Source organism: Sorex araneus, chromosome 4, assembly GCF_027595985.1.
Source record: "Sorex araneus isolate mSorAra2 chromosome 4, mSorAra2.pri, whole genome shotgun sequence".
In the NCBI taxonomy this organism is placed as follows: Eukaryota; Metazoa; Chordata; class Mammalia; order Eulipotyphla; family Soricidae; genus Sorex; species Sorex araneus.
This window is the reverse complement of record NC_073305.1, coordinates 13,813,201-13,828,132: the sequence shown is the minus strand read 5'-3', so window position 1 is coordinate 13,828,132 and position 14,932 is coordinate 13,813,201. Positions and strand designations below refer to the sequence as shown.

The following is a 14,932-nucleotide window of genomic DNA, read 5'->3' as shown; positions in this document are numbered from 1 at the left end:
CCGGAGCCGCTGAGCGTGAATCGGACCCTCTGCGCCTAAAGACTTTGAATTCAGAGACTTCTTACAGCAATGCACTGGGACTGTGAGCTGGGCTATGTAATTTCTGGCAGAATTTTCCCTGGACTTTATACAGAAATCCAAAACTGACTTAACATTTATAATTGTCAGCAATGTGAAACGGTTCCTTTTGAACAGGTCTGACTTGGGGGGGAAACTCCAAATAATAACAGTAAGTTTTTGTTGAAATATTGAAGGTTATTAATGTAGCAGCCACCTCTCTGGACTGTGAACTAAGCAAAAGCCCCACGCTGGCCGACGCGACGTGGCATATACCATACTATGAGGCGGAAGGGGGATGAGGGGGAAAAGAAAAAAAAAAGGGAAAAGGAAAAAGGAAAAAAAAAAAGAGAGAGAGTTATGTACTTGTAGCAGTGGGGCTACAGATCTCTTCATTTCCAGCAATGAAAAACTAATTATCAAATGTAGTAGGTCTGTCTCTCTTGGGTGGAAACTCCAACAACTATAGTGAGTTTTGTGTTGAATTATGGAATGTAATCAAGGTAAAGAAAAAATGAAGTGAAATTCATTAGTTATACAGTAGGGGGTAGGGGGTGGGGCGGGGGGTATACTGGGGTTTTTGGTGGTGGAATATGGGCACTGGTGAAGGGATGGGTGTTTGAATATTGTATAACTGACATATAAACTTGAGAACTTTGTAACTTTCCACATGGTGATTCAATAAAAAGTTAAAAAAAAAATTGAATCACCCTGAGATACACAGTTACGAAGTTGTTTATGATTGGGTTTTAGTTCCTGTCCCAATTCCGATCCCTTCACCAGTGTATATTTCCCACCACCAACGTCCCCAGTTTTCATCCTGTCCCCCTGCCTTGCCCAAACGCCCGCCTTTGTGACAGGAACCTCTTTCTCCCTCTCTCCCTCTTTCCTTTTGGACATTCTGGTTTGCAATACAGGTACTGAAAAGTTGTCCACCTTCTTGAGTGAAGAGTTAGACCCACTGTGTTGATACTCGAATGCACGGCTCTTCCTTGTTGACCTGCTGAAACTGCCCCTTGGAAGTGGGTCTTGCCACCTCATGACATAACCCAGCTCTTGCTTTTTAATTTTTCACGTGCTGACTTCTATTTTTAGTATCTGGGTAGCTCTACTTGGTATTCTTTTAAATTTTATTTTGGTTTGGGGGCCACACCTGGTGGTGCTCAGAGCTTACTTCTGGCTCTGTACTCAGGAATCACCACTGGCAAGGCTCAGGGATTGTATGAGGTGCCAGGGATCCAACCTGGGTTGGGTGCTTCCAAGGCAACTGCACTACCCACTGTATTTTCTCTCCATACTCAGCATTCTTCTGTTTTTCAAGCCTAAATTTACTAATTATTTTATTTTTTTTTATGAAGGCACCATGACTTATAGCTGTTCATAGTTGAGTTCAGGCATACAATGTTCCCATTCTAATCCTTCCACCTGTGTCAACTTCCCTCCACCAATGTCCCCAATTTCCCTCCCCCTCCCAGCCTGCCTTCTTGACAGAACATTTGGATCTCATGCTTTTAGTTTTATTGTGTGGTTTAAATGTATAGATCTGCCTCAGCTCTACACCACCCATATGTTTAAAGCTCCTGCCCAACTCCTCTTTCCCCCTTGAGTCCAGGATTCTTTCCATTAATTAATTAGTTTTGGGGCCACACTTGGCAATGCTCAGTGGTTTACTCCTGACTCTGCCCTGAAATCACTCCTGGCAGGACTTGAGGGACCACAGAAGATGCTGGGAATCGAATCTGGGTGACCACACTTGAGGCAAATGCCTTGCCCACCATACTATTTCTCTGCCCACCCCAACCCAGTATCTTTTTAAAAATTAATTCTACAACTTAGGCATGTCTCTGTATTTTTATCTATCATCACTTAAAATGGTGTTCCCTTCATTTTTTTAAATAATGGGTAGGAGAGGCAAGGGAACAAATAATAAGAAAAGAATTGTCCAAAAAAGGTTCAGAGAGAAGAGGAGGGGGAGTTAGTGACTCCAGTGACCAGGAAGAAAAACAGAAAAGGTCAAGGGTCTACTATATTTATTTTGTCCTCAGATCCCCTTTACTTCGGTATTCTTTTATTTAGTCATCTCATCCAGACCCATGCAAATACAGTTTCCCCCTCTCTCCTGTGACCCAGGTTCATATTTATTAATGTGGGATGGCTGAAAGCACTTCCAGGAGGTGCCAAAGAAGGTTTGCTATAATCTTGTCTGGCAGCTAAACTTGCTTTCCATCCCTGTAAGGCTTCCATGCTTTCACAGTCAGGCACCAATCTGCTGGACTTATCACTGCCTCATGCTTTGTGATTCTCCATTTCGTTTTTTAATAAAACAAGGTTTCTTGCCTTCTTTGTCATTGTGCCTCTTCCTACTACTGCGTTTCCAGCTGAGTCTCTTATTATCTGTCACCAGGGCCCAAGTCTGAGGTGGGCGTTATCTCTTCTTGCTTCATGCTACAGAATCCCTTTCCTACAATCAATGCATTTCACCAAACACTCCTAAAATTTCTTCCCTATAGCCTCTGCCCAGTTGCTTAAAAGCCCTGCTCAAAATTCTCTGCAACATTCTCTTAGTCACTAAATTACTTAAATATCCAAAGTCCTTCAACTTCTTTTCTCTCTCTTTTTTTAGGAATCACGGTGAGGTACAGAGTTATAAAGCTGTTGATGGTCAGGTATCAGTCATACAGTACTCCAAGTGTTCCACTACAAAGTACTTCAATTTCTTAATCCAAATCACTTATTGGGCATGTTCTGTCAGGGCATATACCCTGCTTATTCACATTACTTGAGTAAGGTCTCAATATTTATCATTATACTATCTGGACACATAAACCTTTAAGCACAGGGGTGCTTTCTGAGGCAAAAATCCTAGTGTCCCATTAGTTTATCCAATGGCTTCTATTTGTTAAAACTTATTTCTTCACTTTGAAGATTTAGTTTTCAAGCCATCATAATTCCACAAATGCACCTCAATTACTTCACCCTGCCAGCTTAAGGAAAAGATACTCAACTTCTGACATTCTTTCCTCAGGGGGGGTGATGGTGGGGACTGACTCACACACACCCAGTGAGGTTCAGGGAACACTCTTGGAAGTGCTCAGGTACCTATAGTCAGTGCTGGGGATCGGACAGGAGCTAGTCACATGCGAAGCAATATCCTAACCAACTCTGTGTTGTCTCTCCCACTCAAACTTTTGGGATTTTTAGGATAGAACTTGAAGATCAGGCATCTGGAGAAGATATGAGAACTTTCTTCTAGTCCCTGTTGGTAATGCATATTGGTCAGAGTCTTGCCAGAAGACAAACGGCTCACTGAAAAATGAAGGAGAGTTGAACAAGGGTGAATTAAAGGACGTTTCAAATCTCTAAAGGGAAACCAATGGGAAGGGTCAGAATGCACACTACACTCTGCATTTGAAGGACCAGGCTCCTGACAGGTACCTTGGCCTTTGGGAAATGGTCACTTCCACACCGTGTCTGGAAGACTGACCCAAACTTCTCTCTCTCCTTTGTTTTCTATCTGGTGCCTCTCACTTGTCAGATATGAACAGGAGAGCCTGGTGTGGGGGGAGGTGGCAAAATATGAAGAGTGGAAGAAACATTGAGAATTGTATTTCCTCATGGGCTCCGAAAGATCTGTCTGCAGGAGGACAGAAGCTTATCTTGGCTAAAGCTACTAGACCTGCTCAACAGCCAAGGGTCATCTTCACTCATGCAAATTCCTGCCTCTGGAGAGCTGAAAGGTGAAACTACCACACAAATTGGTGTCTTATTTGGGAAGCTCCCTTCTGCTCACTTCCCCTGTGGGTGCCACATTCCTGTCATGTGGCTAGAGAGTTTCAATACAAGTACTGGACATATACATATAATAAACATGTATAGATTCAATGAAATAAGCCTGCTAATGCATGTTATAATCATTTGTACTGCAGCTTAAAAACTATGTTAGTCTTTCCTAGTTTAGATCCTTATTTCATCTGAGCCAGATGAAATTTATTACATGAAAGCTGGTTTAATTTTGGAGGCCAGGTCACATTGAAGTGAAGCTCTTTTGAATAGAAGTGAGCACTATTTTCTGAGCACTAGCCTGAAGTGCTCCGGGAAGAAGGGTTGATTGGCAGGCACTGGTGATGACTTCTGCTCTCCTCAGCATCATCTGCACATTCTCCTCTCCTCCTTCCTGCTCTAGACTGATTCTCTCCCAAGATCCTCCCCGCAGGTGCATCATTTGACAGTGATGGGGTAGGAGCTAGGCTGAGAAACTGGGCCTGGGAAGTTGGTAGTCAACTCTCCTAAAGTGGTACTTCCCAATGGAGGTGACAGGAGGGGAGAACAAAGTGGAGGGAGCCATTTTCTCATTTGGGATGGCCACACAAAGCTTCGTGCATGTATCGGGAAGCTAGGAGCACGTGAGGTGGAGTTGAAGCCTAGTTTTTGTGAGGCAGATGCTTTGCAACACTGTACCAAGGGTACAGCAAGCCCCTCAAGGTTGAATAAAGACTTGCTCAAACGCATGAGATCTATAGAATCTAAAACAGACCCAAATCAATAGAACCTTCCTTTGGAAACCTATAAATAGTTTGCTGAAATCGCTCCTTTGCAAAGATCTTAGGACACGATTTCCACTATCTTTCCTATATGACATTGCTAGCTTCTCTCTTCCTTCTGTAACCACCCAGGGGGAAAATGACACCACAGGACAACTAGAGTGGGCGTGTGTCCACAAAAATATGTTTGCTACGTTCAGTGAGTGTTTGTAGAAGAGTTGGGTGGGTATTTTTTTTTTTAAGAATCTGAAAATCTAAAGAAATAAGAAAATTCTTTCATTAATTGATGTTACATCTTTAGAGATAATTGAACCTTGAGTTTGGGCATGATGTAAATAGATTAGAGCAAGGAGCATATCCTCGATATAGAGAAGTTAGTTCATTCTAGAACCTCTTATTTTTCAAGACTCCAAAATTTTAGTCTTTAGAGTTTATGATCCTTTGTATCAGAACAATGTTGGGGCCTCTACTCTCAGGCTTCAATTTGTACCCAAACTGAAGAAACACAAACAATTTTCCTGGGGCTAGAAAGGTAGTATTGTGAGTAGGGCACTTGCCTTGCATGTGGCCAACCTAGGTTGGTTTTTTTCTTCAATTTTTATTTTTTATTACTAGTGGATCACCGTGAAGTACAATTTCAGAGTTATAAACTTTTGTGCTTGCATTCCAGTCACACAATGATCGAGTACCCATCCCTCCATCAATGCTCATTTTCCACCACCAATAATCCCAGCATCCCTCCCACCATCCTCACCCTATCCCCCCTCCTCCACCCCACCTGGCCTTTGTGGAGGGGCACTCCATGGCATTCCATGTGGTCTTGCAAGCCCTGCCAGGAGTAATCACTAAGCGCAGAGCCAGGAGGAGGTGTTGAGCAATGCCAGGTCCAATTTACGTAGCTAGAGCTATGATTCATGAGCTGTGCTTCATGAAGTAACCACAGATGTGCTTCACGAGTACAGCTCTGTGAGATGTGAACCAACACCATACAAATTTTTATCTTATTTACACCCATGCTGCTTTCCCATAGGTTTTGGTGGTCTCTTTCCGTCTGGGTATTCTCTTGCTACAAGTCACATCTGTTTAAACCTAGGAGAAATTTGAATATTAAATTACTGAAATCAGATAAGATGATTTTTTCTTACCTGTCCATCTTTCAGGGAAGTCCATCTTCAGAGAAGATGGACTCATATCTGGCATATCTGGCACTTAAAACAACAGCCACAAAATAACCAAACCTACCATTTAAATATTGAAATGGATAAATGCATGTGTAAGTTTCAGGGGCTCACAGATTACATGTGAGAGATGAGCTTTGCTCTATCCACCCATGGAACCTAGACACTAATTTTATTTTCTCACCAACTTGGTTAATATTTTGAACTTGCCATTTTCATTGTCCCCAACAATCCATTTGGATAAATAACTCTTGGTATTAACCACTGGACATAATCTGGAGCTTGTGTTTGGACACATGAACACTCAGGAATCTTATTTACTAACACAATTCCTTTACTTCCCAGCCTTTTCACCAGATGATGGAATTTGTTAGGTTACTGAAATAATTGAAAGCTTTGGGATGGTTCTCCATATCACCTAAAGTTCAATGGTATGGATTTCCCGCTATGATGCTAAAAACCAGAGTCACCAGAGAAACCCAAAGTGTTGAATCATTTTAAAAGCATGGCACCATTCATTATGTTAGCAATGAGACTGATAAAAATATGATACAAGGAATTTAATAGTTTTGTCTCTCCATGACAACCCAGCATCACTCCCCAACTCTGTCCCTGCATAAGAATGAAAGCCACTTACTGTAAACTGGATTTGGCAGCCACCCATGATGTAGTCCAGGAAAGAATGCATCTTGTGAATCTGCATTGGGGGAGGGAAGTATTTTAGTAATAGTATTTGTATTTGTACAAAGCAATCTGCCTTTCTTTATCTATCTACTTTCTGCTAGACTGAAAGTCTAAACTTCGGGGTTAAATTATAAGCTCGAGGAAAGACTAGAAAGACATCCCTTGAGAAAAAATATATCACTTGATTTTGCTTCCTTACAGCAGAGAAACAAAACAATGTTCAATTTAGATGGGCCTGTGAAGTAACCCAGATGGCAAATATTTAATCATTGTTCTCTCTTTTGGTTTATGCATGATTTTAGTTTCTGAGATGAGACTGGAACTTCATTTTTTAAGGGTTACTGCTGTTCTGAAATCAATAAAGTCTCATACTTGGTTTCATCTTGATCTCCATGTCTAATTTTTAGTTTTTGTGCATATTAATTGAAATATTTTTATTATTGTATTTTAGGTACGCCACAAGGAGCTTGCCAGGCTCTTCTGTGTGGCAGGATACTCTCGGTAGCTTGCTGGACAAGCTCCTCATGGTGTATTCGATATGCCAAATACAGGGACAATAACAGGTCTCATTCCCCTGACCCTGAGAGAGTTTCCAGTTGTTGGGAAAGAAGAGTAAGAAGAGTCTGCTAAAATTTCAGGGCTGGGACAAATGGAGATGCTACTAGTGTCCGCTCGAGTAAATCAACGAAAAATGGAATGACAGTGATATAGTGATTTTAGGTAACACAGTTAAAATAATAGTGTTAACATTCATGGTATTTGTGGACAAAATGATTTCACCTCATCATCAGTAAAGTGCCCAAGACTATCCACCACTATCTCTATATAGGATTCTTTATAGGTTATCTAGATGGGAAGTTTCAAGATCACAATGACTTAAGAAGGCCTTTGCCAACAGTTTCCAACTAATTAGACCTTCCTAGGCCATGAGCAATTCTCAAGTAATATTTCTTGGGCACTCAGATCTCTCATTGAATAAGAAAACCCTAATGAAGGTGGTACTACTCCACAGCAGATTCATTCTCTGATGTGATTTAAGAAACTTAACATAGAAGATTTCCTGAAAAAGAGCACCCGCTGAACTTTTAGGCCCTTTGTCTTTCTTAATTGTCTTATTTTCACCATCCCTTTCAGCATGGGGGTGTTGTCACATGTTCAGAACCCAGCACTGTGACCAGCACATAGTAGGTGTAACCAGAATGTAGGCTGTTCTAGAAAGAAAATAAAAGATCCTGACTTGTGATTAGATTTCTTCTAGTTTCAGGAACAGAATTTTCCTTTTGGGATCAGGATATAGTGGCATCTAAGCATCTAAGATCACCACTGCTAATAATTTTCATTGTATTAACCAATCAGCCTGGATTGACTTTTTGAGGTACATATTAGTAAAAATCCTCCTCCTCCCAGACCATCCTAGCTTTGTAGTTCTGAAAGACAGGGCCTATTTGCATACCTTGCACTGATTCAAAATCACAGTGCCGGAGTTCTTATAATTCTTCTTCTTGGCTTTGTACTTGGGGTTGATGCATTCCCACTGGACCTGCAACAAGAAGTATCATAATGTGAACACCCCTGCTCAAGAGGAAGTGGTGGCATTCTGGAGACTGCACCCTGCTGGGGGCTACAGTAAACAGGTGTGTAGGCTCATACAGGAAGTCTCCAGGTGATGATTACCTCAAGAAAGAACAAGCAGTGACTTGTGGCCCAGAGTGAGACTCTGATCTCAGACTGCCTGCTGTGAATCCCACCTCCTCTAGTTGTATGACCTAGAGCAAAAGACAAAATTCCTTTCTGCCTGCATATCTCCTCTGCAAAATAGAGTTTCTAATTACATTTATCTCATAGGATTGGAGGAGAGATTGAATAATTAATCTACATAATACATTTGGAACAGTACCTGTACTCACAGATGTTTGTTGTTCACAAACTCAAATAAGGAGCTACTGAGTAGAGAGGAAAGCTACAGATGCAGCTGAACTAACTCCAGTGCTATCTTAGTGCCCGGAATTGACTTAAAAGGTAGGAAATTGAGGAATTTTGAATGCTGGTACAGGAATGGAGAGTGATGATTTAGCACAATACTCCACTGAGAACTAAAATAATGGACTGATCCATATCACAAGACTGTCATAACAGCTCTCTAATGAAGTTTCTCTGAAGAACAGAGATGGAACTAGGAGATGGGAAGGTACAGTTGGGAGCAAAAGGTCATTTAGGAGAAAAAATTCAAAGCATAACGCAACAGAAAGTTTCTGGAGTAATTTGTTACTTAGTAATAAATAATTGATGCCACAGTTTCCAGAAAGGAAGTTTCTAGCAAAAAAAAGACAACCACATAAAGGTTTGCAATTAGGTTTCCATTCTAAGGTCTGAGCAGGAAAAGAGGGAAGAATGGAAGGGAGGGAAAGAGGGAAGAATAAAGAAAGGAGGGATAAGAGTTAGAACCCAACATGAAATTAGGAGATCTCCAGCCCGGTTAATAAAAACATTTCATCTCATCTTTCCACTGTCACAATGGATGTCTCTTTTTCCCACTCCTGAAGGTTTTTTTTTTTTTTAGTTCAACGTCCATGGGATTGGTGCACATAGATGATAAATCCAGCCTGTCTCAAAATTTATTAGTATTTTAAGGCAAAGCACCAATAGTTCTTCCCAGACTCATCAAATGGAAATTACTTCTCCCACCCCCTGCAAAGCTTCCACTGATATTACAGGATAAACAAGTAGTCTAGAGATTTACCTCACAATTAGAAAATAAAGTCACTAAAATTAGCTTTGCTAATCCCTTTGGCTTTTCCAATAATTTCTATTGACCTCAATTTCCTCTGCCATGTTGATCATAACAACTGGAATTTTAAATAAGTTAGATTCTGAATTCTATTCAGACTTGTGGACTGGAGCGATAGCACAGCGCGTAGGGAATTTGCCTTGCATGCAGCCAACCCAGGTTTGATTCCTCTGTCCCTCTCGGAGAGCCTGGCAAGCTACCAAGAATATTCCGCCTGCACAGCAGAGCCTGGCAAGCTACCCATGTGTATTCGATACGCCAAAAACAGTAACAAGTCTCACAATGGAGATGTTACTGGTGCCTGATCGAGCAAATCAATGAGCAACGGGGTGACAATGATAGAGTGTGTTAGGGCGCGGATCGAGGTCTCCCTATAACGACAAAGAGACTCCAGAGACTGCAAACAGCAAGCAGGGTTTATTGTAAGACTGGCTAGCCAGGGTCCAGCCGCCTACTCGGACATGCAGGTCCAGCAGGTTGGGCAAAAGACCCCGAGCTTCTCCAAAGGAGATCTTATGTAGGCCTTCCCTGGCCATTACAGCAGGGCCCGCGCATTTCATAGCCAATAGATTTGTAATATTACAAACCCTCTTAACCAATCCATTTAAAAGGACATCACTCCTTAGCTTATGGTTCTAGAGATCAGTATTCGCGCCAATATTCAGGAATGTCCCGGTTCTGGGGGCAGTCCTGGGTCCTGTGATATCGGTCTTGTGATATGGGTCTTGTTATCTGGTCTGACCACCGCCCTTCTTGCGACCCAGGGTGCCTGTATCCAAATTCCTTGCTCAGGGACAGATAGACAAGTTATTCTACAATGTGGGCTCCTGTAAAGAGTCTTAAGAAAGCTAAATAGATTCCTGTGGTCTGTCCTGGGCCAGTTTCTCACACATGATATATTAGTCTCTCTCCAAAATCTGTTTAGGAACACCTGGGAGGCTCCTGGGGTGGGGGACTGGGGGTGTGCTCCTATTTGTTCTTATTTTTTGGTCATCTTAAACTAAGAATGTTCATGAAGTCACTCAAGAATTCATCCAAGTTCATCAGAAGTTTTCCCCTTACCTTTGGAACTGTGACTCATGGGTAGGAGCCTAAAATGGCATCTCGGGGCCAAAGGGATAATATTAAGGGTAGGGCACTTGCCTTACATGTGGTTGACTTGGGTTCGATCCTAGCACCCCAATATAGTTTTTTGAGTCTGCCAGGAGTGATCCCTGAGAGCAGAGCCAGAAGTAAGCACTGAGCATATCTGGGTGTGACCCCATAAAGTAGCATATCCAAAAATGGCATTTCTTGCCTTCTGACTTTAAATACTGGGGTTTCTCCGAATTCAAGTTGGCATGGATCTCTCTCCCTAAATGTTCTCAGTTATTCCATTGACTCTACATACCTTCTCTTTGTTGGTGATTTCTTAATACATCATTGGGTCAATCTCTCTCTCTCTCTCTCTCTCTCTCTCTCTCTCTCTCTCTCTCTCTCTTTCTCTCTCTCTCTCTCCTCCAGGTTCTAGTTCTCCAAACACAATTCTCAGATCTTACAGGATCTTATAGGATCTCTCGGTCCCCAGATGTCCACATGTCTAATGCAGCACCAATTATGCCTCTGTCCCTGAAGAGTCCTTCCCCTCTATATTTCTCAGAGTCAATTCTTCCACTAATATCATAGTTCTCACTTCCAAATGTATCTTTTCTCTCTCCACCTTTCCCCTTCTCCATTGCCAACTTTAAAAAAATACAAGTTTTGGGAGCCATTGGTGGTGAGAAACGTCCACTGTGAAGGGACAGAAGGAATAGGTATTAGAACATAACATGACTAAAAGCCAATTATGAACAACTTTGTAACTGTGTACCTCACTGTGATTCAGTTAAGAAATTAATTAATTTAAAATATAAGTTATGGAATTGAAGAATATAATAAGAAATCTGGAAAATATAATTGAGGGTATAATAGTAGTAAAAAAAAGAGGAAAATTCATAAATTAAAATTCAAGTTTATCTTTCTACAATAATAATCTCCTAAGAAATCTCTCTGCTTCATTATCTTGTCTCTCTATAATTATGTACACATTAGCTGAAAGGAATGTTAAAAACATTGGAATAATTTATGTGTCTTTGCAGCACTGCTCAATAGAACTTTCTTACAAGGAGGGCAATATTGCATGCACGTATCAATCAACGTTGAAACCACTAACGCCATAAGGATATTGAGCTCTTCCTCTGTGATAAGTGTTGGAGGTGGAAGTGGAGATACTTGCATGAATAGAGGTAGGAAGTCAAACGCTGCAATTCCGAAACACTGTAAACTAATAACATGTCAATGAAAAATAAAAAAATATATAAAGTAGACCAAATACAAACAACAACAAAAAGTCACTAGTGTGACAAAAAATGGAATTAAAACTAGATATGCATATCCATAGTCATGCACTGCTATCTCATAGGGTTCAGGTCTCAGTGGTGTGCTTTACCACATTTAGAAGGAAATCGAAGCTCCCTTTTTTTTTTTTTTTTAGTTCTCAGAATCTTTCTTGTCTTTGATCATATCATATGCTTGAGTTACTCCCAATCCATTCCACTCTAGATACATGGGTCTCTTTTCTTTCTTTCTTTCTTTCTTTTTTTTTTTTTTTTGCTTTTTGGGTCACACCCAGCGATGCTCAGGGGTTACTCCTGGCTCTGCACTCAGGAATTACTCCTGGCGGTGCTTGGGGGACCATATGGGATGCCGGGGATCGAACCTGGGTCGGCCGCGTGCAAGGCAAACGCCCTACCCGCTGTGCTATCGCTCTGGCCCCCTACATGGGTCTCTTTTCAAATCTCACCATGCAAGACTCTTCTCTGACTTCCCTTTGCAGAGTGAGTCCCTCTGACGAGCTTTCTCCTTGCTGGTTACACAGCTGGCCTCTTTTCACTTGCAAGGGCCTTGAATGGAAATGATCTCTGAATCATATCTTTAGAGCCAATTTCATTTACTAGAACGTTTGTCATAAGTTGTAGTTACTTTTTAACATTTTTTTTTGCTTGGTTTTACTTTTTGTTAGTTTTGATTCTTGGGCAACACTTGATGTTCAGAGCTTCTCCTGACTATTCTCAGGAGTCAGTCACAACTGTGTTTGGAAGATTAGGTGGTACCAGGTGGAACACAGGCCTCTGGCATGCAGAGCGTGCATTCCACTCTGATGAGTTATACATCTATTCCTAAATTTTACTCTTATGTCTAGCCATAACACATCTAGAACCTAGCCCTTAGCAGGCTCTTCTCAATAAATATTAGTGACACCAATGAATAAACAAACAATTCCCCATACACCCATGATGGGAGCTCAGTGGTTTAACTGAAAAATCTTCCTGGGATCACTGAAAAGTCTTTCTGTGGGGCTGGGACTCCACAGGAAAGAACAGTAGCTTATTCATTTCCTCAGTGGGATTTAAAGATTTACTTCTGTTTGCATGCATCAGACTTTGGTGCTCTTCAACTATGATATGTGTTATAATCTAAATTTTAATCCTCTTAGTAACCTACAGATTCAATGTTTTATGAACCAGTCTATTTCTATTTGCATACAAGGCAAAGGTTTGCAAATTTGCCAGCAAAAATGTCATTAAAACACTTTAGAATTCTAGCAGGTGGTATCGGTAATGATCATTTATTCATTATTAGCTCGCTTGTGTTCAGGCCTGTATCTTTGATGGAACAACAGCTTCTCTGGCTATACACCTGGTCACCCTGGCAGTAATTACTTAAAATTTAGTGTTATTGTTATTTGTGTCCCTGACACTCTGTGAACTCTGGTGAACATCTCTGTGTATTTGACACATTTCTTGAAATGCTGGGTCTACAATAGTGCATAGACAGGAGGGTTTTTGGACATTACAAAGAAACTTGTCCTTGAATGTCCAGACCATATATATATACACATATATACGTATATGTGTATATATACATATATATGTATATGTGTATATATTCAACAATCAGGTGGATTCAGATTCTAATTTTAAGTCTCTTAGTGTATTTCTATCTTGCTAGTTATATCTTGCTTGATCTTCATCCAAAAGAGTAGACTTAAGGAATTAAGTACAGATAGTTCATCAGGGAGGTCATATGGAAGCATTCACAGAAGAGTAGAAAATTGGGATAGAGTAGGCCATCAAAGGGGTATATTATCCGTTCACTTACCACTGTGTGAAACTAGGGCTTATTTGTGCTGGGAACTCTGGAAAACTAAATGTAACACACACTCAGAATTTTGATACCCAAAGGGCAAGAGAGCTGGGGTATTTATGCCCCAATTCCCAATAGTTGCTGTGGTATATGCCCCTCTCCCCCATACTTCTAGTCCTCTATGGGCCTGTGCAGAATGGATCTAGAAGCCAGAGAGAGCCCTGAAGCAATGTGACTCAGGTTAAGTAGCTGGAACTTGGACTGGTGAACACTGAAAAGGTAAGAGCAGTAGTTGCTTTTATGGGTGGGCACATCTGGTGGTGCTCCAGGGTTTCTCCTGGGTCTGTGCTTAAGACTGATGCTGGCGGGGCTGGGGGACTATATACGGTGCCGTGGATTGGACCTGAGTGGCCTGTGTGCAGGGCAAGTGCCTACCTGCTGTACTATCTCTCTGGCTCCAGAAATTACATGGTTAGAATTCATGAGGATAGCAACCGACTGATCCATTGATATAGAGGTGTGTGTGTGTGTGTGTGTGTGTGTGTGTGTGTGTGTGTGAACACATACACAGAAATGTGTGTTCTTAAGAAAAACATTACAGAATGGGGCGGGAGCATCAGTATAGCAGGTATGGGCATTTGTCTTAAACGCGGCTAACCTGAGTTCAATCCCCAGCACCCCACACGGTCACCCAAGCACTTCCAGGTGTGATCTCTGAGCGCAGAGTCAGGAATAAGCCCCTAAAAGTCAGACATGGCCCCCAAACAAACAAACAAACAAACAAACAAAAATTGGAGTTTTACGTTTCTGCAGGGTACAATGGAATCCCTGCGAGCTTTTGTGGCAGGTGGCAGTATTTAGGCACATATATGGCTATAAGCTACTTAAGAATTAGTCAATTTTTCTACATAACACAAAAAGATTATGGGATTTTTAATTAAAACTGTGCTAAATCTATGCTTTGTTTTACAATGATGTTGCTACTATATTTAGTCTTCCAACATATTACTTTGGTAGAGTTCTCTATTTAGCTTTATTTAGTTTCTTTAAATCAACAATTTGTAGATTTTAGTATACTGATTATATACATGTTAATTTTATTTATACATAATTACTTAATGTTGGAGCTATTAGAGGCTATTATAGCTGATATTTTATTTTTTGTTAATTTTGGTTTCTAATAATTCAATGTCAACAAATGCAAGTAAAATTTTGTGTGTGTGTCAAGATCAAAATGATGGCATTAGATGAAAACTTGTTGACTCCATAACAAAAATTTGAAAGAATCTAACAATTCCTGAAAAGATAGCACAGCATGTAGGCCATTTGCTTAACATGTGGTTAGTTTGATCAGAGACATCCCCTATGGCCCCCTGCACACTGCCAGGAGTAATTCCAGAGTGCAGAGGCAGGAGTACCCCCTGAGTATCACTGGGTGTGACCCCAAAAACCAAACAAATAAAAAAAATACAGCTAGTAGTCATGGATACTTTGGAATTGTGAGCTATGTGCTAGACACT

At 41.0% G+C, this 14,932-nt stretch overlaps 1 protein-coding gene across 4 annotated transcripts in view; it reads right to left on the bottom strand.

The window, feature by feature from the left end:
• The window catches only part of CPNE4 (copine 4), a 506,040-nt gene that overhangs the window by 40,291 nt on the left and 450,817 nt on the right, over positions 1-14,932 (bottom strand). For all 4 annotated transcript variants that reach the window (XM_055134745.1, XM_055134747.1, XM_055134748.1 and 1 more), the window contains exons 9-10: positions 7,914-8,000; positions 6,414-6,473 (exon numbers count right to left, since the gene is read on the bottom strand). In XM_055134745.1, the coding sequence (XP_054990720.1) occupies positions 6,414-6,473; positions 7,914-8,000 (147 nt within the window). The remainder of the gene's footprint in view (positions 1-6,413; positions 6,474-7,913; positions 8,001-14,932) is intronic.